Source organism: Lissotriton vulgaris, chromosome 8 (genome assembly GCF_964263255.1).
Source record: "Lissotriton vulgaris chromosome 8, aLisVul1.2, whole genome shotgun sequence".
NCBI classification, from domain to species: Eukaryota; Metazoa; Chordata; class Amphibia; order Caudata; family Salamandridae; genus Lissotriton; species Lissotriton vulgaris.
The window spans coordinates 741,747,929-741,771,835 of NC_141696.1; the positions used below are offsets into that span (position 1 = coordinate 741,747,929).

General features: G+C 45.1%; 1 protein-coding gene across 1 annotated transcript in view; it reads left to right on the forward strand.

The window, feature by feature from the left end:
* Positions 1-23,907, forward strand: part of UGGT2 (UDP-glucose glycoprotein glucosyltransferase 2) — a 1,432,652-nt gene that overhangs the window by 802,816 nt on the left and 605,929 nt on the right. Inside the window, exon 21 of the mRNA XM_086936163.1 lies at positions 3,998-4,204. Coding sequence (XP_086792289.1) covers positions 3,998-4,204 — 207 coding nt within the window. The remainder of the gene's footprint in view (positions 1-3,997; positions 4,205-23,907) is intronic.

The following is a 23,907-nucleotide window of genomic DNA, read 5'->3' on the forward strand; positions in this document are numbered from 1 at the left end:
ATGCCTGATCACTCAAGTCGGAATTCTCTTGGATTGGTGTTACTAACATTGGGTTTTTCCCCCAAATTCAAGAAGTTTCCCAAGAGCAGGACTTGGAATTAGTGGAAAAATTAATGAAGAATAGTGCCTACATCAGGGCACTAGTTGAATATGCCCATTCTCTTATTTGCACAAAAGCGCTTGGAAAACCCTTTTTTAAAGGACCAGCAATTAGAAAACAATAGTGCAATGTGTTGGGACGTTCTGAATGTATCATATACCTAATGCAAGATCCATCTAAAGCAATTGCAGATCTCAATGAGGAGTTATCAAGATTGACAGTGTTCTTGATGACCCAATCTAATTGTATAGACCTTAACATTTCTTGTAAACCAGATACACAACCCCGACCTGAGGGACAATTTCATTTTAATTGGGTGGCGAAGATGATCAAATCCTTAAGCTTTTTTATGATTAAGATTTTTTGTTCCAATTTGAAGAATAATGTCCAGATGATACTGGAAAAATAAACTTCCTTCCTACTACATATCCTGCAAACTGCACTCATTCTTAAATAATTTGTTTTATCTTATCTGAGAGGCCAATAAAGAGAGAAATTCCAAAACTACATAACTCTGGCTTGTGAGTGATGGCAGTGTTGCAATTCCAGTATTGCAACCAAAATAGCTTCTATCTGTGGATTTGTTCCGCCAGAGAAAAACTGTGCCTTAACATTGAATTAGATTTTTTCCCCAAACATATTAACAAGGGACAGTGATGCCTTGAAAATATAGAGTATGTGTGGATTAAACGAATGCAACAGTACAGACATGAATAAGTCACTTGAAATGTATTTGTTGCCTGTTCAATAAAAGTTATCACAATGCATGCTGAATAAACCACCAAAGCAATATTAATATAATAAACAAATGCATGACTGTGGCCGACGTTTATAGATGGATTTCATTTAAATATTACTATATAAATGTGAAACATAAGGTGATCAATTAAGAAGCTTCTCAAAACTACAGCCCTAAATAGTATTACCTTAAAGGAGAAAAGAATTTCAAGAATGTACCATCTCAGCTATACAAATCTATTAATAGTTAATCTTCCATTCTAATGCTGTAATCTTCCTACAATCAAAGTGGAACATGCACATGAAGATGACAATACACCATTGAGGTATTTAACAATTACAACTAATAAACACTAAACAGTCACAAAATAAGGCATATAAATGCTGTTGGCATTGTCTGTTACTAGATGATTTTAGTATATAAAATAGCCAATTTAAAACAGTATTGTATAACTACACTCCATGTTAGTATTACCTTGGAGTGTTAAAAGATGTGCTTTCTCAACGGTACATGTTGTGTAACATAGATTTCAATTTTTTTATTCAGTCAATGAAGGGCACATACAGAGAAAATGGGTGAGAAATTCAGGCCCTTAGCCACAGAGACTGCGCTTATTTTTTACAGAGACCAGGCTCTAGAAACCTCTGTGGCTAGGTTCAGAGTAGTGTAGGTGATACTGTAGAGACTGTTATGCTATGTGTATTGGTAAAGCGCACTATCAACCGCAGGGGTAACCTAGTGAGGACTGCAAGCCGACTTTCTGAAAAATTAGCACTATGAGATGTCTTGAAGCGTCACGTAAGTGGGCTCCAATATAGACACAAGTTTATTTAGAGAGATAAGTCGAATGCTGTATAAAAGTGAGCTCCTCAGTGTCCCTTTTATCTCAGATTTAAAATCCATTAATGAAATATCCACACACGTCCATATCTGTATCAACTCGTAATTGAATAGTAATGTCTTACAAAATAAAGACTGTAGTTCTACTTATTCTCAAGTTCCTTCCAAAAAAGGGAGCGAACTGTTAACGTGCCACGAAGGACAGCTCTTTTTACGATTAAAAAAAGTACAATAAAGCAGTCTCACCACATAGTTTAGTATGACAGTAAAAACAAACTCAAGATGAATAATTTCTTGAGGAGTACACTCCTGTATCGTAACAATCGCTCAAGTATTTAGCCTCAAGAAGTCTTTTCTTTGTTCATTTTTCCTACGTACACAACAAAAAGTACCAAATCACAGTAGTGATCTTTCCAATAAGACTCTTCAAGGCCATAGTATAGGAGTCAGTATTATATTATATTAAAGTCATTTAACCCTTACAAGCAGTTCAGTCATTTTCTTTTGAGTGAGGCAAGCTGGGACCACGAAGATAAATTAAATGGTATTAGTTTTGTGAGATTTCGCCTTCCGACTATCTTCTTTACAGTAGCTTGGTATAAAGTCCAAAGATTCTTGCAACCTATTAGGGGTCTCAGCAGGACAACATGACCGTTGGCATATGCCAAATAAGTGTTTTTTTGTTTGGTGCTACCTAACATACATACAAAGTATTTTTCCAAGGCAATAGAAGAAAATAAACCAACCAAATGGACATTAAAATTGTATGGGCCAAAGTATACCCTTTTTAACCCCGTGGTGTGTAGTCCACTAATTCGTCAATTGAGTTTGACCTCCCATTTTATTTGAACCCAAGAAGAAATAGGATTTTCTTTGGCCTAATATATAATAAAATGGGGTCAGTATTTAATGCCTACATCTTAGACCAAATCCACCCTATCAAATACTTTACTAAAACAGAAAGCCATGCTTTTATTAATGTTTACTTCCCCATTAACAGTCAAATTGAGTACAGTGACATAATCACAAGTGCTGTTTTGTGTTCTAAAGCCTACCTCAGCCAACTTAATATCTGTTTCCATTGTAACCAGTCCTCAACAGCATGTCATGAATATTTGGCAAAAATCTCACTTTCAGTTTTATAGCATAGATACGTATTTCATTATATTGAGAGCCTCCTGACTATTTAGCATTTCCTCTTGTCTAAGCCCTCCTTCCACTAATTTTTGACACACTAATGTCTCTTACACCCTTCAGTAAACACATTTGTAGCATGGAGGAAAGGAAGGTGAGATATTTATTTGCAAATGTTTTGCAGTGGCTTGCTCAAACCCCATGTATTATGTATTAATGGTTTTTCCCTTGCTTAAATTTGATATATTGAAATCCGACATTGGATCATCACCTCAAATATCAAGAAAGGGGATACTAGACAAAAGACACCCATACAATTGTTGCCCACCTAAGAGGTTACAAAACATGTTCGGAATAATATATGGTACAGAATGTCCAAATATTTACAATGTGTGCCCATAAAAGAAAAAAAAATGTATTTAAATTTATTTTTTGTTGTAGAATTGCTCTCATTTTCCTAGGGTTGGTCGGCTTCCGTAGGAGAAATTGTGACAAGCAAGGTGTCTACAGGACTTTTCGTGTAATCAACACATATTGAGGAAGCCTCTGTCCAACAAAATTGCATCCCCTTATAATCTGCTGTTCTGTTAAGTAGGTGATAGCAATGCAGGTAGAGAAAACACTGTGAGATAAACCAAAGGTTGGCGTATAAAACATGTTTTAACAGCTTTAAGGCTCCCAAGTGCACATTCCTAGAAATGCTGTTATGGGAAACTAAAAAAATACCTGCAATGTTACCTATTTTATTTATTTATTTATAAAGTTTTATATAACCTTCAGTTTCAAGTCAATGCCATCTGGATGTTTCTTATTGTACATCTTAATACGGATTTTGAAGCAGCTCTTTAACCTAATGAATACATTCTTTTTTGGGAATAATATAGCCTATTCTTTCTTCATGATTTCCTATAGTATTACATTTGTGGCTGAATATTCCATTTGGACCATTCATATTTTACCTTCTATGCTATGATGTGAAAACCTTTATATTGAATCATCATTATTACACTGTATGCAACTACTTCACCTATACTTGACCAGATAAACAACAATTATTTGGTCGGGTACAAGGGTAATAATTGCAAAGTAATTTGCGACTATTACAAAATATATGTAATGTTTTTACATTGCTGAAAATTAAACCTTTGTACATAACTGATTGCCTTCACATAACCCCTTTGCAGAAATCGAGCAACAGTGCACGGCTTGGATTTATTATCAACTCCAAGTCCCCTGTAAACGAAGACAACACTAAAATTTCGAGGGGTATTTTGGCAGCACTTCTTACCCAGAAAAGCAGCACTTTACATAAGTTCTTACCAAAGCTGGCTACGAAGCAGACTGCTGAAGCACTTTCTTCAGGAGTGAAAATGAAGGAGTTTGTGACTTTGGTAAGTACATGGTGATGTGGATAGAAATTTGACATGTGGACTAGTTGTCATCAAAATTACTTTATTCGATTAATACAAGTTAATCATAAAAGTATATATACATCACTGTTAAAAATGTTAAAAGAAGCAATTCATCAGTATCAGTCAAGAAATGATTTCCTGGATTTGAGACTCCTACATAAAAAATAGGAAACACTGTAACAGGTTAGCGGATCAAGCAGCATACGTAAAAAATACAGGGCCAGACAACATTGTCTAAAATTGTGGCCCAACATGCAAGGGATATAATTGAGCCAAAACCTTAGCAAAATAAACCTGTGCCGTGGGATTATTACAAAGTCCAGATACGGGGATATACCCTCAACCTGCAAAAGTCCTTCAATGTATTCTCCAACTGTAGGTTTATTATGCTGTACATTCAATCTCCCTTCTTTAGCAGTGATCATAAACCAGGTCTTTAGTGCTTGTTTCGAGACAGAGCCACATTTTTCGGGTGATTCAAATAAGCTACCCAAATCAAGAGTGTATAAAGTATCTTTCACATACGTTAGCCATTAAATGTTCTCCTTGTACTCAAGGGATAGGCAATCCTGTGTTATTTGTTGGGTCAAGGACACTGTCTCTCTATACCAAACTGAGTGCCTAAAGAGATTGGGAGCAATGTTTATCCAATCAATTATATAAGGGATGCTTAGTGTAAATTAAAATTGGGACCTACGGTGGGAGACTCAACATTGATTTCCAAAACAAATCCTCTATTGTTTGGATCCTCTTTCAGTCAACATGGCCCCACAACCCTGCACCATACCTTGCTACTGCTCTTGATTCAGCCCCATAGACCTTTCTTAAAATGTCTGGGTTTCTTGCTCCCAGCTTATTTGAGAATGAGCGAATAGCATTAGCGCTCTTTTCTAACATAATCCCACGGTTCTCTACCATACTCCTACAAGATGCCTTGTAGTCGAAAGTGATTCCTAGGTATGGGAAAGACTCCATCTGTGTCACTTTACGATTTGAGATAAAAGTGTTTGCTCAGTGTTTACTCAGTGTTTGCTCTGCAATTAAAACAAATGACTTGGATTCAGTTTTACGGAGATCCAAACCTTTCATAAAATCCACATAAGTGTTCAACAATGTCTGGAGGGATCTTCCTGTTTGCACAATTAAAACTGCATCATCTGCATATAATAAAATTAGGATGTGCAACTTCCTTATTCTGGGCACATCATTAGCTGTTTCTAGTAATTTAGACTTCACCCCATTAGTATACCGCAAAAATAAACAAGCATTTGCAATGCAATAGGTCTCGCATTAATTAAGTTTGAGCTATTGGCATTGCGAAATATTGCAACACCAACTGGAACAAAAGTCTATAAATTGTAGGCCAATGTGCATTTTTTTTGTAGCAATGGTGGCATGCTGCGCTTTAGATGAAAATGTTTAAAAGTAAAGTGTGCCACACTGCGATTGCTACAATAGTTAATTGTGGATGCGTTAACAATTGATGTGTGCACTGGTGGCTGGTGGTGTGTGTGCCTGTAGAAATAGTGCATTGATGGCTGGTGGTGTGTGTGCCTGGTGGAAGTGTGCACTGACGGCTGGTGGTGTTTGCCTGGTGGAAGCGTGCACTGATGGCTAGTGGAGTTTGTGCCCGGTGAAAGCGTGCACTGACTGATGGTGTCTGTGCCCGGTGAAAGTGTGCACTGACGGCCGGTGGTGTGTATGCCTAGTGAAAGCGTGCACTGATGGCTGGTGGTGTGTGTGTGTGCCTGGTGAAAGCGTGCACTGACGGCTGGTGGTGTGTGTGTGTCTGGTGAAAGCGTGCACTGACGGCTGGCGGTGTGTGTGCGCTGATGGTGTCTGTGCCTGGTGAGTGTGCACTGATGGCCTGTGGTGTGTGTGCCTGATGAAAGCATGCACTGACGTTTGGTGGTGTGTGTGGTGGAAGCGTGCACTGACGGCTGGTGGGGTTTGTTGCCGGTGAAAGCGTGCACTAACGGCTGGTGGTGTATTTTCCCGGTGAAAGCATACACTGATGACTGATGGTGTCTGTGCCTGGTGAGTGTGCACTTACGGCCGGTGGTGTGTATCCCTGGTGAAAGCGTGCACTGACGTCCGGTGGTGTGTGTGTGGTGGAAGTGTTCCTTAATTGGGTGCTTAGAAACTGGAAGCATTCCGAAAGTACACCCATTCAAGGTTGTGATGAAGCAAAACATAATGATGTGCCTTATTTTTTTTTCTTGGTTAGCGAGTTTTCACACATGCGAGGGGGCTACTTAGTATCGTCAATGGGAAAATAATTATGTCATTAAAAAAACAATAATCACGCTCGGCCAGTAAAATGGCACTGCACCAGAAAACAACAATTGAAAGCGCTTTAGCGCTTCTTTGGTAGAAGGAAGGGCTACGGACTGTGTGTGAAATCCAAGAAAGAGTTCAGAATGCAAGGGCAGAGGGCAGCTAGGCACGCCCCGACATGAGTGGACCCTTACTCTTGTGCGAACAATGATGGGTCTAGACTACACACGGACCTGTAAGGGCTGAATGATGTAATATCCTGGGGTAATCTAAGGTGATACACCCGATGTGTATACCACACATAAAATAGTACCCTTAATAATTTTCCAAGTGAAAAATCTTCTTGCAACAGTCTGAGATGAAGTAATCCATGTATACACATAAGGCAGTACCCACATTAATTATATGGAATATGACACAATAGTCTGGGGAACTACACTATCAATGGGAAAACTAGCGGTGATACAAATACATACTGGTTCCCTGCGACACTGCTAATTTGATGAGCCATGAATAAATAACTAAGGGACTACACTTTCTGTCCATTTCTCCGAATTATCAATAAAGATCGTTCTTTTGAATCACCTCATGGACAACCATTAATTGTAAGACCCCACACTTATTGACAGAAACATATCTTTGACCACGTATGAAGGTAATTACACTAAAAGTAAGGGACATACATGTTGCCATTTCAAACAGATTGAATAAAAGTGTGTTAAAGTTGTCTGGCTTTGAATTTCTCTCCTATTTACCTCGTGAACCTAAATCAACGCGGTGGAACTACCTGTCACATGATCCTTCGGTACCAGTAATTGCTTACAGGCTGCCCAAACGTGAAACTTCCGGCTATGTGCCGTAACAGCGCGTACACTGCAGCACCTTTATAACATGACATCCAGCCCACCGCTATCTGTACCATGGCACAGAGCGGGACACAGCATCAGTAACATAGCCGTTCGTACCTTTTGACAAAATAAGTGGGTCTGTGGGGCAGTTGAGTTTTGGCAATGCGCCTCTCCTTTACAAGTTAAGGTCGGAAACGGACTGGCATCCATTCCCAACATCGAAGTACCAGAGCGTATTGTTGCATCGTGTGTGTGAATGTGTGTCTCATATGGAGATAGAAAACTATGTATGGGCACTTCAATACATTAGTGTGAACTGTAAATGATCCCACATGATGGTAGACACTCATCTTTTCATTCAGCGTGACACATGGTGGATGTTGATCAGGGTTGGTGCATAATTAGTCTTCCCGTTGAAAGAGATCTATGGCAGGATCTTCTGCAATAGCTAGAACCAAGTGACAAACAAGCAGGAGTTGTGTCAGCGCGCGCGCGGCTGACGTCACCGGCGCGGTTGACGTAAGCGGCGCAGCTGACGTAAGCGGCGCAGCCGCCTGGCCTTGAAAGCTGCTGGAGCGCGAGACGGGCACGAGGGCAAAGAGTTGGTGGCAGAGCAAGGTGTTGTGCGGGGGGGCACGCGGGCAGCTGAGAGGGAGCCGGAGCCTCAGGAAGACATGCGGGTGGAACGACGGGGCACAGTGCGCCTCCAGCTGCCGCCAGCAGCCATGGCGCGAGCTGCGATCCTCGGGACTGGAGTTGCGAGACCTACACAGGTAAGGAGAGCTGCAACCCCAGCGGATGGGACAGATCTGGGTGCTGGGGGGCAGTGGGGTGGGTGAGCCCTCCTTAATTGTGCTGGTGGGCTGTGCTAGCGGAAGGGAGCACTTCGGGACGCGTTTACGGGCCGTGAAGTCGTAACTGCAGGAGGTTTGCAAGGGGGACAGGAGATGGGCACAGGGTGTAACTGTGGTGAACGCGCGCGTTCCGATCCGAAGCCTGCGCGTGCCCATCTCCTGTCTCCCTTGCAAGCCCTTGAAGGCAGACTCCACGAGTATAAGATCTCGCTGCAACAGCGCTTCGCGCTGCGTCGCATGCGCGAGACCTAAAAAGGTGCGAGAACGCACCCTTGGCAAACTCCTCTCATTACTGGAAACAACCTAGTGCATTCTCCCTGTGACCCAAACCTAACACATGGTTCAGCCCTTGAGTACAATTGCCTGGTCTTCCCCCATTCCCCTCATAATTCTCCAAAGCTGTGGGTGAGATACACAATCAAAGGCCACACTGAGGTCCATAAAGCCAGGTATAAATTGCCTTGCTTCGCATGAGATTACTTTGCTATAAGCAGGCTCAAATTCAGGCATTGATCTTGTGTGCTTCTCCCTATTTGAAACACATATTGTGCAAAAATCAGGATATTATTTGTCAATGCCCATGTCTCCAATCTATTTAATGCAAAAAACACAGTTGATGGACAGAATGTAGAACAATGTCATACATTCACCCCAGTACAAGGATCTGGGCTTAAATCCATCGTTTTTTTGCACTCCACACCACCCTGGGTTAGACACTGGCTATATGCAAATCAGCTCTGACCCTGTGCCTCATGGGAACAGTCCAGTCCGAACTACCAAGCCATGTCTTTCCCAGACCGGAATTAAGCATCCAAGGACCGGTTTCTGGCTATCAGCCTTCATCAGCCTGGATAGCTTGACTCCAGTGGTGTGGAGAGCCTGGGACTCACGTCTGAGTATACCCAGCACACTCGGGGTGAAAATTGCAAAAAAACAGTTGATGGACAGAATGTAGAACAATGTCATACATTCACCCCAGTACAAGGATCTGGGCTTAAATCCATCGTTTTTTGCACTCCACACCACCCTGGGTTAGACACTGGCTATATTGTGTTGAATTGTATTGTGGTATACTTATATAGCGCAAACCTGTCACCACCAAGGGCATCCTGGCGCTTTGACCCATGATCCAGCAAGATCAGCAGCTTAGCCTGTCCTAGGGAAGAGGCAGGTTTTCAGCGCCTTTCTGAAGGCTAAGAGATCCTCAAGACTTCTCAGGGATATTGGCAGGGAGTTCCAAAGTTTGGCCGCCGCTACTCTGAACGATCGGCCACCCATCCTCACTCTCTGGAAGCGCGGGACTATTAGTAGCCTGGATGAAGAGGAACGTAAAGCTCGGGATGGAAGGTACCAGGCAAATATTCTCCGCAAAGGGATTGGGCCCAGGCCATGGATAGCCCTGAACACAATGCACGCTGCTTTGTAGCGAACGCGTAGATGGACCGGCAGCCAGTGGAGTTCCTGTAAAGCTGCAGTGGAAGAGCTGTAGTAGGGGCGGGAGAGGGCGAGTTTGGCAGCCATATTTTGCACCCTTTGGAGCTTGCCCAGAAGTGTTACCGGGGCCTCCAGAAGTAGAGCGTTGCAGTAGTCGAGTCGACTTACGATGGTACTTCGCACTACTTCGGGTCTGGCTTGCTCAGGAAGGAGGGGTAAAACCTTGCGCAGCATGCGGATCAACATCATACACGTTGAGGTGGTCTTATTTACGTGCAGATCCAGCTGCAGGTTGGGCCCAAAAATGACACCCAGATTACGTGCCGATTGTGCGGCTGACACCGTCTCTGAAAATGACGGGGGACAAAAATCGTCTGGGAGATCACGGGGAACTCTGTCGTTGGAGCAATAAAGGACCTCTGTCTTAGTTCCATTGAACTGTAACGAGTTCAAACGGAGCCATTCGGCGGTAGCCTGCATGCACCGGTGGAAGGTCTCCAATGGGACTGCGTCCTGTCCCTCCAGTGAAAAGACCAGCTGGGTATCATCCGTATAATAAAATGCGGAGATCCCAAAAGATTTAATGAGCTGGACTAGAGGGCGGAGGTAGATATTAAAGAGTATAGGGCTGATGGCTGAGCCCTGAGGTACTCCTTGTCCTACTCTCCGCTCCTCTGAACTGAAGGGAGGGAGCGAAACCCGTTGCTGACGGTTGTCCAGATAGGAGATTAACCAGTCCCTGGCCTTATCTTTGACCCCGCACTCTTCCAGCCTCGAAATCAAGGTAGGATGGCTGACCGTGTCGAACGCGGCCGACATGTCGAGCAGCACCAAAAAGGCTGCCCGACCACTGTCGACTCGCGCCCGCAGATTGTCTAACACGGTCACCAGCGCGGATTCCGTCCCATGAGCTGGGCGAAAACCGAATTGCGTCTCGTCCAGCCAGGTGTTCCCTTCTAAGAAGCCGGACAGAGTGCGGGTAACCAATTTTTCCATGATTTTGACTGGAAAAGGAAGCAGGGAGATTGGCCGGTAGTTGGAGAGGCAAACAGGGTCAAGCGTAGGTTTTTTTAAGAGCGGAGATACCACCGCCTTCTTCCAGCAGCCCGGTACCGTCCCTGTTTAAAACGACTGGCAGCAGATGGAATGCAAGGGCTGGAAAAGATCCTCCTGAAACACCTTCCAGAGTTTTGGAGGAAGAGGATCAAGAGGCGAGCCGGATGAAATCGTACGGGCTAGGCTGCCAAACTCCTCCAAGGAGGGAAGGGGAAAGCTACTCAGCTGGGGTCGACTGGCCTCATTCGCCGAAGCTCCCAAGCTGAGGGCCAGATCCAAGGAGGGAGGGGGAAAGCTACTCAGCTGGGGTCGACTGGCCTCACTCGCCGGAGCTCCCGAGCTGAGGGCCAGATCCAAGGAGGGAGGGGGAAAGCTACTCAGCTGGGGTCGACTGGCCTCAATCGCCGGAGCTCCCAGGCTGGGGGCCGGATCCAAAGAGGGAGAGGGGAAGCTACTCAGCTGGGGTCGACTGGCCTCAATCGCCGGAGCTCCCAGGCTGAGGGCCTGGTCCTCTGGTCGGGGTCGACTGGAAGGCGTGGCCGGAGCTTCCAAATAGAGGTAAGCAACCCTCTGCAGGGGTCGACTGGCCATCTCCTCCGGAGCTCCCAAACCAGTGGTGGAATTAACTGGGTCCTGCAAACCCTCCAGGATTTTACGGATTTTCTCCTCGAAGGCATCAGCAAGTGAGTCACAAAGAGCTTGCGATGAGGGGACGACGCTAGCCACACACGTAGGGTGGGCAAGGTCCCAAATCAGCAAATCAGCTCTGACCCTGTGCCTCATGGGAACAGTCCAGTCCGAACTACCAAGCCATGTCTTTCCCAGACCGGAATCAAGCATCCAAGGACCGGTTTCTGGCTATCAGCCTTCATCAGCCTGGATAGCTTGACTCCAGTGGTGTGGAGAGCCTGGGACTCACGTCTGAGTATACCCAGCACACTCGGGGTGAAAATTGCAAAAAACACAGTTGTTGGACAGAATGTAGAACAATGTCATACATTCACCCCAGTACAAGGATCTGGGCTTAAATCCATCGTTTTTTTGCACTCCACACCACCCTGGGTTAGACACTGGCTATATGCAAATCAGCTCTGACCCTGTGCCTCATGGGAACAGTCCAGTCCGAACTACCAAGCCATGTCTTTCCCAGACCGGAATCAAGCATCCAAGGACCGGTTTCTGGCTTTCAGCCTTCTTCAGCCTGGATAGCTTGACTCCAGTGGTGTGGAGAGCCTGGGACTCATGTCTGAGTATACCCAGCACACTCGGGGTGAAAATTGCAAAAAACACAGTTGTTGGACAGAATGTAGAACAATGTCATACATTCACCCCAGTACACGGATCTGGGCTTAAATCCATCGTTTTCGGCTCCCCACAATACTGGAGTCAAGCTATCCAGGCTGAAGAAGGCTGAAAGCCAGAAACCGGTCCTTGGATGCTTGATTCCGGTCTGGGAAAGACATGGCTTGGTAGTTCGGACTGGACTGTTCCCATGAGGCACAGGGTCAGAGCTGATTTGCATATAGCCAGTGTCTAACCCAGGGTGGTGTGGAGTGCAAAAAAACGATGGATTTAGGCCCAGATCCTTGTACTGGGGTGAATGTATGACATTGTTCTACATTCTGTCCATCAACTGTGTTTTTTGCAATTTTCACCCAGAGTGTGCTGGGTATACTCAGACGTGAATCCCAGGCTCTCCACACCACTGGAGTCAAGCTATCCAGGCTGAAGAAGGCTGATAGCCAGAAACCGGTCCTTGGATGCTTGATTCCGGTCTGGGAAAGACATGGCTTGGTAGTTCGGACTGGACTGTTCCCAAGAGGCACAGGGTCAGAGCTGATTTGCATATAGCCAGTGTCTAACCCAGGGTGGTGTGGAGTGCAAAAAAACGATGGATTTAGGCCCAGATCCTTGTACTGGGATGAATGTATGACATTGTTCTACATTCTGTCCATCAACTGTGTTTTTTTGTAATTTCCAATCTATTTAATAGCACTCTGCCCATTAATTTTCCTGTGCTATATCTAAGGGAAATAGGTATGTAATTCCTTGGGTCTTGCTTGTCAACTTCTTTAAAAATTGGAACTAAAATGGCTTTAAGCCAGGAGGTGGGAGGTCCCTCTCTTGCTATTGCATTAAAGGTGTTAGTGAGCAGCAAACTCCAAAGGTCAGGGCAGTCTGTGAAAAAAATTGATTGGAGCACCATCAAAGCTGTGCGCCTTATTGCTGGAACTTTGATCCAGGACTATACATATCTTCCAGTTATCAAAAACGAGGGTATTCTTAGAAGATGGGACAGACTCTACATCCACAGGGCCTGGGCTCGCTGGAGGTACGTTAAAGATGTTAGTGAAGTGCGCCACCCAAGAATACTCATCCACGTGCATATCCAAACTAGGCTCTGCATTAGATTTTTTTAAATGAAGCGTTAATCGTTCGCCAAAAATCCCTTGCATTATTTGTGAATAGTTGTCATATGAATAACTTACCTGAATCAAAAAACATTCAAAGTTAGTAATTAGTAACAGACTAAGTTCAGGTTTGGATTCAGTTTTTTGTAGGGAGTTTTTTATAGTGTTCCTACGAATAGGATTCAAAGTACAAGGAATAACAGAACATCTCAAACCTGGCATTGGAAAAAGTGTGTTTTACTCACTTGTGATTTTTAAGGAGTCCAACTTTTGTACAACCAAGGAATTACAATTAGGAAGAATACAAATTTAGTCTTTTTTTTTCCGGCAAAGATACCGTTGGTTTCAAGTTGACACACACTGCCTCATGTTCTGTGAGGCCTTGCACACCCATTACATTACGGCTTCTGAGCATGATCTGAATGATTGAAATGTAAATTTTTGCTTTCCTTTAACAGACTTTAAGAGAAAGAAAAGAGAAAAATTGCAGTTTCTGATGGATATTTCTCTCCTTAAGAATATTCACAGGTGTCAGACTGAAGATGAAGAATTTTCTCAGCGATGACAGATGGCACCATGTAACTCTGTGGAAATTCTTTACAGTTTCAGAAGTAATGGAGCACAGTTACATATAAGCACTAAGGATTTGGGTGCATTATATGGTGTGGCAGTGCGGCCTTACGGTGGACTACACTTGCAAAAACTGTCCTGGGCCCAGTCAGGCTCGTTTGCACAACCTTAAGCTCAACCCTGGGTAGCTATGGCTTCGAGCAGCAGGTCTTGAACAAAGGAACTAGTGTAAAGCATTTAACGGTACCAAAGAACGACATAGAAAAGCCACGCATCTGGTAGAGACTTCTAGCCCCTGATTCCTTACCTTTGAATTCTCCCCAAGCGTCATTGGGTCGGGAATTATTTTGTGAGCAGTACCTCTGCACATGGCAGGTGGAGTCGTTTGGCTCCGCATGGCATCGTCAGCATCACAAGTGACATTTGCAATGCCTATATAGGTGCCACCTAAGCTAGCGAGTGTTATTTCTTTTCATGCCAATCAGTGCAGATCCAGGAAGAGCTACCCCTCACTCACATTTTGACTAAGCTTTTCTTTGACACTTTGTTGAAGTCTTTTTTGAGGTCTTACCTCCTGGTGTAACAGATATGTCATCAAAGACAGCCGGCTTCAAGCCCTGCAGCACCAGACCTGCACCTTGTTTGCCCCTGGTGGCTCAAATTAGACCATGATCAGAAGACCTGTCCCGACTACTGTACCATGTATCCGAAGGCTTTGAGGAAGTGATACCTCAAGCTCCTGGGGGATCGACTTGCTGCGCATGAGGACCCGGTCAAAAGGAAGTTCATGTGAGTGGTTGCAGAGTCCTAGGTCATCGTCGCACTCCAAGTTGTCAAGCTGTTTAGGTAAGTCTCGGTCCCACAAAAAGAGGAAGAACTCGGAGTGCTTCGACTTCACCTTATCCGTCAGATTATGAGAATAGGGACCATCCCTCGAGGCCTGGCTCTATGGTTGAGCACGCACCTGGGCCGACTTCCCTGCCTCCCCACGTTTCCAGGAGCTGGAGTGACCCCCGCTCAAAATAAAGATTTTTATGAGGCCATGCATCTCATATTTGAGCGACCCGTTTCGTATGGCGCGCCTTTGAACCCTTCAGGTTCTAGAGTGGCCTCACCTGGATTCATGCCGATGGCTCAGTCGGGCCCCAGGGATCCACAGATGGAACCAATAGGCGCTGGTCATGCCCTGTCGACCTTTCCCGGTGCCAGTCCCGAGGTCAACGCTCCCGGTGGCGCCATCCCCATTTACAATCCCGACATGGAGCAGGGGGGGCGACAACCAAAGCCTGCTCTGGCACCGACTGGAACCATGCCTTCCGGGCTGGAGCTTGAGCCCTATTTCAATGGGCAAGGACTTGGGGATGAACGGGAGGGGTCGCTGGACCTTGAGCAATACCTGACTTATGAATCCTTGGAATGGTGTGAGGATTTGGGTGAAGCCAATGCACTAGGCACTTCTCCAGATACCGTCATTCTTTTTCCCCCTACCGCGGCTATGGAGGAGGGAACTTAATTCACTTATGTGGTTTCGACTGAGGTCCTGGACCTTAGTTTGCCCTCAGTGTCATTTAAGACTAATGTCTTGACGGAAGGGCTTCAAACAGGAGTGTCCCCTTCTGAACCACTTCTCCAATTCAACAAAGCACTTAATATCCTGCTTGGTTGGATGCTGACGATGGGAGGGATGCAACTAAGTTTACAATTAGATGCGGACAAGAAACCACTGACTCACTAGGCAGAACAGTTTCGTCGACATTGGCCCTGAGACACCACAGCTGGTTGAGGACTACTGGCTTTTCTGAGGATAAACAGACATCACTCATGAACATGCCCTTTAATGACTCCCTTCTCTTCAGAGACAAGGCGAATTCAGCGCTGGAGCCTTTTAAGGACAGCAGGGCTACAACCACGTCCATGGGCCTTTCCATGGCCCCTCGTCACCCTCAAACTGCCTTTAGCTCCTTTTATGGCCACGAAAGGGGCATAAGGCCGAGTCCTTCCCCACCCATTCACCAAGGCATGCAACCTATCCAGCCTCTGCATCACCATGGACACAGTACCTACCAGCCCGTGGGCCATGAGCACTTTCAGCCCACTATGCTCCCCTTTGGTCTCACCATCACCCCATTGAGTTTTCACCAAGGTGATGGCGGTGGTTGCATCTCATCGGTAAAGATCAAGGGTCCCAATCTTCCCCGATCCTGACAACTGGCTGTTAAAGGCGGGCTTGCCCCAGGCCATCATCTTCCACCTCCAGCCAATGGCGGACCTCCTGCATTTGCTGGGATTCATTATCAACATCCTGAAGTCACACTTGACTCTCTGTCTGATGCTCCCTTTCATCAAAATAGTTCTGGACGCGGTGCAGTTTCGAGCCTATACTCCAAAACAGCAAATCCAGTATATTCAGGCAATGAGACGATGTTTCAGCCTTTATTCTGGTTTTCGGTGAGACAGACTCTGAGGCTCCTGGGCTTCATAGCCTCCTGCATCCTGCTGGTGACACATGCCCTTTGGCATACACAGCTTGTGCAGTGGAACCTGAAGTTCCAGTGGGCACAGCATCAAGGGAATTTCTTTGACATGGTCCAGATCTTGGATGGAACTGCAAAAGATCTGCAGTGCTGGTTAAGGAACCGATTTGGGTCAGTGGCAGACCCCTTCCCCAACCAGATTTTACAGTAATGACAGATATGTCTTGGTTGATGCAGCCATCTGGTAGAAGTGGAGATCAGGGGACTCTGGTCCCTGGCAAAATCCGGACTCCACATCAACCTGTTGGAGCTCTGAGCACTCCAGTTGGCATTGAAAGCCATTCTGCCCTCCATCCATGGAAGCCTGGTGCAGTTGTTCTCAGACAACAACACCGCCATGTGGAACTGCAACAAACAGGACAGTGTGGGGTTGTGGACCCTTTCTCAAGAGGCCCGTGTTTCTGGACATGGTTGGAACGGCAGGGCATATCCCTGGTGGTTCTACATCTGGTAGGGTCCCTGAACGCCAGAGTATACAAACTCAGCCCAATATTCCTCATAAATCACAAATGGTGTCTCCATCTGGAGGTGTTGCAAGGTCTCTTTCAGCAGTGGGGAGGGCCTTGGCTTGATCTGTTCACCATTACCGAGAACACGCAATGTGAACACTTCTGCACACTGGAGTTTCTAAGGCGGCTCTCACTCAGAGAAGCTTTTTGTCTTAAGTTGTGCTCAGGTCTCCTGTATGCGTTTGCACCCATACCATTCCTGCCCAGAGTTCTCAAGCAGATCAGGAACGAGGAAGCCCAAGTCATCCTTGTGGCTCCAGATTGGGCACGGAGAGTCTGGTATCCCAAGCTGTTAAACATGGCCTTTGGACCTCTGATCAAGCTGACCCTTCAGGAGGGTCTTCTGTCACAGCAACTGAGGAGTGTTCTCCACCGAACCTATCAACTCTCTGCCTTCTTGAGTGGAGATTGAGCAGTGATAGCTTTAGATCTTCCTATGTGATGTTATCTTGACATCAGGTGTCTCTCCACCAAGATGGTTTGCGTCTGCGCTTGGGCAAAAATTGTGGCATGGTGTATATCTAGACAAATTAATCCCCCTTTTTAGAATCTCCTGCTTATCCTTTCCCTTGTCCAGCAGGATTTTGCTCTGGGCACTCTGAAAGTCTAGCCCTTTGGAATATCAGCTTCTCTGCGGTTGCCTGCTCAGCCATCCCTCTTCAAAATCCCCACTTGTAAATAGGTTCCTGAAAGGTTTACAACATCTGTTTCCACCTTCTCCTTTTTTTGTGCCTCAGTGGGACCACAATCTCGCCCTCACTTTCCTTATGTGCCCTCCCTTTGAGCCTCTGCACGATTGTTTACATGGGATCTTTACCATCAAGATGGCCTCCCTGGTTGCAATTGCATTAGCCTGGAGGGTCAGTGAGCTTTAGGGCTTGTCATCCAAAGTCCTCATCTTAACATCTACCTAGTCAAACTGGTGCTTTGTACGAGAGCTTACTTTCTTCCGAAAATGGTGTCTCAATTGCACAGAGGCCAATCCCTTACTCTGACAATTTTTTACACTTCAGCTCATCCCTCCAAAGAAGAGGAGCAACTTCACCATCAGCATTGTCCTTCTACCTTGATCGCACATAAGAGTTCCGGTTGGACGGCCTACTCTTCTTGGGGTATTTCAGAGCAGAGAAGCCACCGACCATGCAGAAGAGGAAGATCTCACAATGGAGTATGCTCTGTATCCAACGATGCTACGTATTTGCAAAGAACCAACCCTGTGAGGTGTTGTGTGCACATTCCACCTGGGCTAAAGCTGCAACCATTGCATAAGCATGCAGTGTTCCAGTCCTGCACATCTGCTAGGTGACAACTTGGGCTTCTTTGCACACTTTTGCCAAACACTACTGCCTGGACAGTCAGGTCCACAGAAAGGGGCATTTTGCCCGTTCGGTCCTGCAGGACTTCCTCGTGTGAAATTTGTCTGTAGGCCCACCTCCGGGAAGGTATTGCTTGGGTATCTATTCTAAGGTAAGGAATCTGCAGCTTGATAGTCTCTACCATATAAGGGTTTACCGAATGTAAGTATCTTGTTCAACATGAAAGAAACACAACACCAATTTATAAAAATAGTCTGGAGATGCAGATTTGTAAACTTAATTTTGAATCAAACTGCAAGCAAACATTGACAACTGTAAATTGTGTTCTCTTTTGAAAAGTTTGTAGAAGTTAGTTTGGTTACTCCTGCCTGGCCTGAGTGACCAAATCAGACAGGAAGACGGTCGGGCGGGCCAATATGGGACATTTGGACAATTACCTGGCCACCAGATTGTTTTCCATTCCAGTTCCAAACTTTACAGCACAACAGCCATAGATTTTAATTGAGTGGCTCTGATGCTGCCGATGCGAGTGATGAAGATACTCAAGGATGCTCCGTGTTCTGTACAGTCAACGGAGGTGCCAGGTGGGGTGACTTGGGCCACAGAGGTTGGGGACCATCGAAGTCCTCTTTGAGACCGTAGAAAGCCAGCAGCAGCTCAGCTACTAGTCTCTGTCCACAGTGGTCCCAGCGATGTACTTTGGTGGGGACTGTGGTCACCCTCTTGGTGACCAATCTTGACTCGGACGACACTCCCGGGTCCGGCTGACATGGGTGTAACTTTTGGCCATCGAGGATTGGTCTTTTGAGGTGCGCAGCGGCAGCTAGTAGCGAATCATCTCTAGTGTCTACCAGCTTGTCAATGTGGGCTACTTCAGTTGTGCTTACCCAGGGGGTCATTCCACTGTTCCTTTGAGTCACTCCTTTGGGCTGGGGCATGACTTTTCCCTAAGCCTGGAGTCACAAGCACAATCCTCTCTTCGCTAGCCCACGGTGCAGCAGGTACAGTCCAGAAATTGTGCAGGCTCTCTTTGTGCAGTCCAGGGGCCAGCAGAGCAGTCCTCCTTCTTTCCTTCTTTCAGCTCTGGCGTGACCTGAGGGTCAGGGTGCCAGGAATATTTATTCCCAGAAAGTGTTCTGGGAGATGATGCAGTCACTAGCCAATGGGCTAACAGATATCCTCCCTCTTGGTGATAACTTTCTGGCTTTGTGTGGTATTTAGCAATCCCAGAGTGCACAGTTCTGTCCCCTCTCAAGATGTCAGGATCCTTCCAGTGGCTGTTAGGAGCCTGGTAGCCCACCCTGGAGGTATCGCTACCTGTAGGCTACATGCCCACAGGAAAACTGGCTTGGGCACTGGCCTCTCCTCTCGATCCCTTTCTCTAATCTGTCTACCTGAGCAAAGGGCAGCACCTCAGGAGCCTTAACGCCATTTGCCCACCAAAGGCAGTTTCACCTTTGAAGTTCACCTTTTGGGCTAACACCTTGAGTCCCTTCCTGTGCAGGGGAGGTAAAACTTTCCCTGTAGCAGGCTGCCATTGCTCTTAAGCATGGGAGTTGTTAAAACAACTCCCCAGGCAGACAGACCGCGAGAAGCCACTGGACAAACTTGGTCACAGGGTAGCAACTTTGTAAAAGTTGTATTTCTTTAATAGTGACATTAAATTCGACCTGTTAATAGGTATCAAGGACCCCCTGAGAATTAGATACAGTAATTCCTAGGTCTGGGAAAACAACACATGAAATGTAACAACCTAGGCAACAAATTCTTAACAATTGTGAAATAAGAGACACAAAGAAGGAAAAAATTGTAATACCAGTAAATTCAAAGGCTAGACATTTATTAATACATTTATAAAAAGGAAAAATCCTATTACAATCAATGAAAATATATACACTTAAATCAACACTCTAAAATACAATAAACAAAAAACAAATACAGTATAAAAAGTGGCATAAATAGGTTCTCGACGCGCGTTTCAGCGACCAGCGCCTTCTTCTGGAGTTGCCACGTAATACCTAAAAGAAATGATGATATAAAATATATACTATTTTTATAAAATTGACAACATTCTAGGTAATCTACAGCACATCGAATCAAAGGTATCAAGAAACTTATATTATATACATTTCCCTTTGTGTCTCGAACAGGCCTACAACACATAATATACAGGACAGATTTTCATAATCAACGGACATTAAAGATCATTATAAGTCATTGCTCGTTAACCTATAGGAATTTCATGAATGAGGAACCATTGGATAGGAAAAGGGGGGAGGGGAGTATTGGCCGGCTTTTACTAAACAATAAATAGTAAACAGCACATTCAAATGTTTTAAGTATTAGTAAACACATTTTGAAAAAGATATCATATTATTGGTGTAAAGGTGTAGTTGTTATAGAATTCTATGATTAAAGAATTCAAAGCTGATGATTAGAGGATTTGAAGCTGAGGGGTTGTCGTGACCGGGTTTTTGGTTCTATTTCTGAGTGATGGTGACTTTAGCTTGCTACCATCCTAGATCCCTATTCTTAGCTTGTTTTGGTCCTTTTCAGGCCTCTTTTCAGACTGAAGCATAAACTAGAGGATAGCCGCTTTATATGATGATAGATCCCTTATTTCTGACTCTAACCCATCTATTACCTATTGGCTTTGACACAATTATGTGTCCTTTCATCATTTTCAGGCCTGAAGACCTATAGTAGAGGGAGGATCCTGTAGTTCTGACTTTATATTACCTATTGGTAGGGTTTGTGTATGTACTTTGATAGAGCTATGTGTCTATTTCATCCTTTTCGGGCCTACAAGGCCCAGATCCAGAGAGACTCCATTTTGCGTTCTGCCTCTGCAGACTGAGATGCTTGTAGGTCAAGTGTGATGTTTTAGTTATGAGTTGTTGTTCGCTCTTTGCAAACTAGAGAGAACTGGCCGGAGCTGAATCTTATCAAGAAATGTCCCTGGGGCTCAAGTCTCTAGACGAAACAAGCAGCTGATCACTGTGAGAGCGTCTGGAGCAGGGAGCCTGGTACATGGATTTGGTGGGAGGAGGCTACTGTCTGGAACTTTCCACTAGGGGAGAGCATTCTATATTATTGAAGTGCAGAGAGGCAGAGTGGTCAGATGGATCTTGGAACGGTAGAAGTCAGAAGCAGTTGCAGTGAGAAGCAGTTGCAGTCAGAAGCAGTTGTGGGCAGAAGCAGTTACTTGTCAGAAGCAGTTGCAGGCAGAAGGAGTCACAGTGAGAAGGAGCTGGTCAGAATAAGTGGCTTTGCAGTTGGAGTAAGATGCTTTGGAGACAGAATGCAGTTACATCATGAGAGATCAGTTGGAGCTGGCAGTTGACAGTTGGAGTTTGGAGTGATACCTTTTAGAAGAGACTGAAGTTATATTGTGGATTAGTCTGTGGGAGCAGCTGGAGTAAGTTGGACATTGGAGCTGGAACAATCAGACAGAGTGAAGAAGCTAGTGGAGCAGATGGTTATCAGAGCATCAGAAACTATATCATTAGACTGAAGTCGGAAGGTGAAGACAGTTTGTGGGAGAGAGGAATCCAGTGCAGAGTGATCGGCGCAGATGTGTGTCCAAGAGTGCAGGGGAGAATCTGAGATGAGCCAAATCACAGACAAGAGAGGACCCAGATGACAGCTAGAACAGGACTTCATAATAATCTGGTGATAGCTGTCCTGTTATATTAGTGCCCATATATATATATATACATTAATCATTTCCTTTATGTCCTAGGCTATATTCCCTACTGTATTGTTGCACTGATTAATCCCTTTTCTTTTAGCGGTGTGCAGTCCTGTTATAATTCATTATTTCCCTTTTCAGCTATCTGCAGCAATATTCTTTCAACTATATGTGAATCTGATAATAAAGCTTTCTTGTTTGCCATTCTAATAAAGAGACCCCTCAGATCTGTGTATTCCCTAGATGTGTCTATTTCCCTTTACTTTTCAGGCTATGTCTAGATTGCTAGTTATTGTGATATTATAATTTGCTATTGTGTAATAAAGGGACCCCAGTTCTTAGTGAACAGCTGTGCAAGTGTTATTATTCATGATAAGACTATCCTTTCTTCTAGCCAGATGCAGTAATGGGAACTGATGGATCAAAAGGGAGAAGGAGCGCCTAAATCAGAGAATAACCTTTGCATATAGTAATTACATTTGGTTGTTATCTTCTAGGACAGAGCTAACCCTTCTTTTTACCCAAATGCTGACAGGAGAAAGATGTGACATTCCCTTCCCTGCAGATAATTGAGCATGGAAGATTGTGTGTAGATCAGGTCAGGAGGTAACATCTGAATGCTACAATTTGGCCATTCTTGTGTGAGAGGATTGGATCTCCTATTCGCCACATAAGGGATAATATTGTGTATGAGACACCCTCAGTAGATAATAGACATATAGAGAAACTTCCCAACAGAGAGAGCGCTGAAGGTATTCATAGGACAGAGATTGCCGCTAGAGAGAGTGGCATTAGTGAGAGCATTGATTGTGGTCAATGTGTATCCGCACCAGGTTGTGACGGAAGTGAGAGCATCGGCAGGAGACGATGTTTAAACCCACCGGATTGTGGCTTGCGTGAGCACTGATTGAGATCGGTGTGTAATGGTAGATGCATTAGAACTGCTCTCCACCATGAGGAAGAGAGTAGCATAGTCTGGGCTAGATTGCCGTGAGACTATAAGGTGAGATCATAGGATGTGACGTGGAATTCCTTAGTAATCAGTGAGTATTCCTAGTAATCCTACAGATTTAGTGGTGTTTTTGATGATATGAGCTTGTATATTGCTAATTCCCCATCCCCAGGAAGTTACCTAGGTACTGCGGTAAGTAGGCTCTGGGGAGGGAGATGGTTATCCAGTATTTGGGTGTCTTTCATAGATTCACATGCCTGAATCATTCCCCGTCGCCGAGACGGGAGCCTCCGGTACATAAAAAAGTAATGTCCTATAGACATACATAGAGAAAATAGGCCTAAGAGCCTCCCCTTAGTAGCCTTTCTTCGTCCTTATGTAAAAAGGACCAAACCCTCACAGTTAGCCAATCAGCTCCGACCTCCCTCTAGAACCTTCCTGGGAGGAGCTTCAGTCCCTCAGATTTTCTACCGCATGTTGTGCTAGGGAGTCTCCAGCCTGAGCTCTCCTCAGGTTTCCTTCGAAATCATCTAACTTTCTTTAAAAGTGCTTCTTCGATCTCAAATCTTCAATAGACTGCTTCACTACACTGTTCTTACAGTACGTGTTTCCCTTCCACTGCCTTATTCCATGTCGGAATCGCAGAAAAAGGCCTCTTCCATGTCGGAATCACAGAAGAAAGCCCTTTTCAAGGCCTGCTCTTCATGTGGAAAGAAACGGATCCATGCGGATGATAAGCACGATCTGTGCTTATATTGCCTGTACCCGGACCACGTCTCGGACAAATGCAGGATATGTAGGGCCTTCCCTAAAAAGACTGTGAAGGACAGAGAAGCTCGCCTTCTCGTATGGCTCGACAGGCTTAAGGACAGAGACACTCTGGAATCTTGCGAAGGCAGTGTTTCCAAGTCCTCAGAAGTCTCTAAAAAGAGGCCCAGGGTAACTTCCCCTGGCCACACAGACACTCCTCCTAAGAAGGCACACAAGAAGTCTTCAGAGGCAAGATCTACGACATCTTCAGTGTCTGTTCGAGACGATCAAACTTTTAAAAAGCCTGCTCCGTCAACCACCAGACATGCCCAGAGGACTACCTCGGTCACGACCACCGTGTCGACGACGTCAGCGTCGTCGCCTTCAGCGACGACAACAACGACTACATCCTCGTCCTCAGGTAGACCTGTTTCCTCTATCATTCTACTGAAATCATCGTCAAAGACGAAGGCCTTGTCA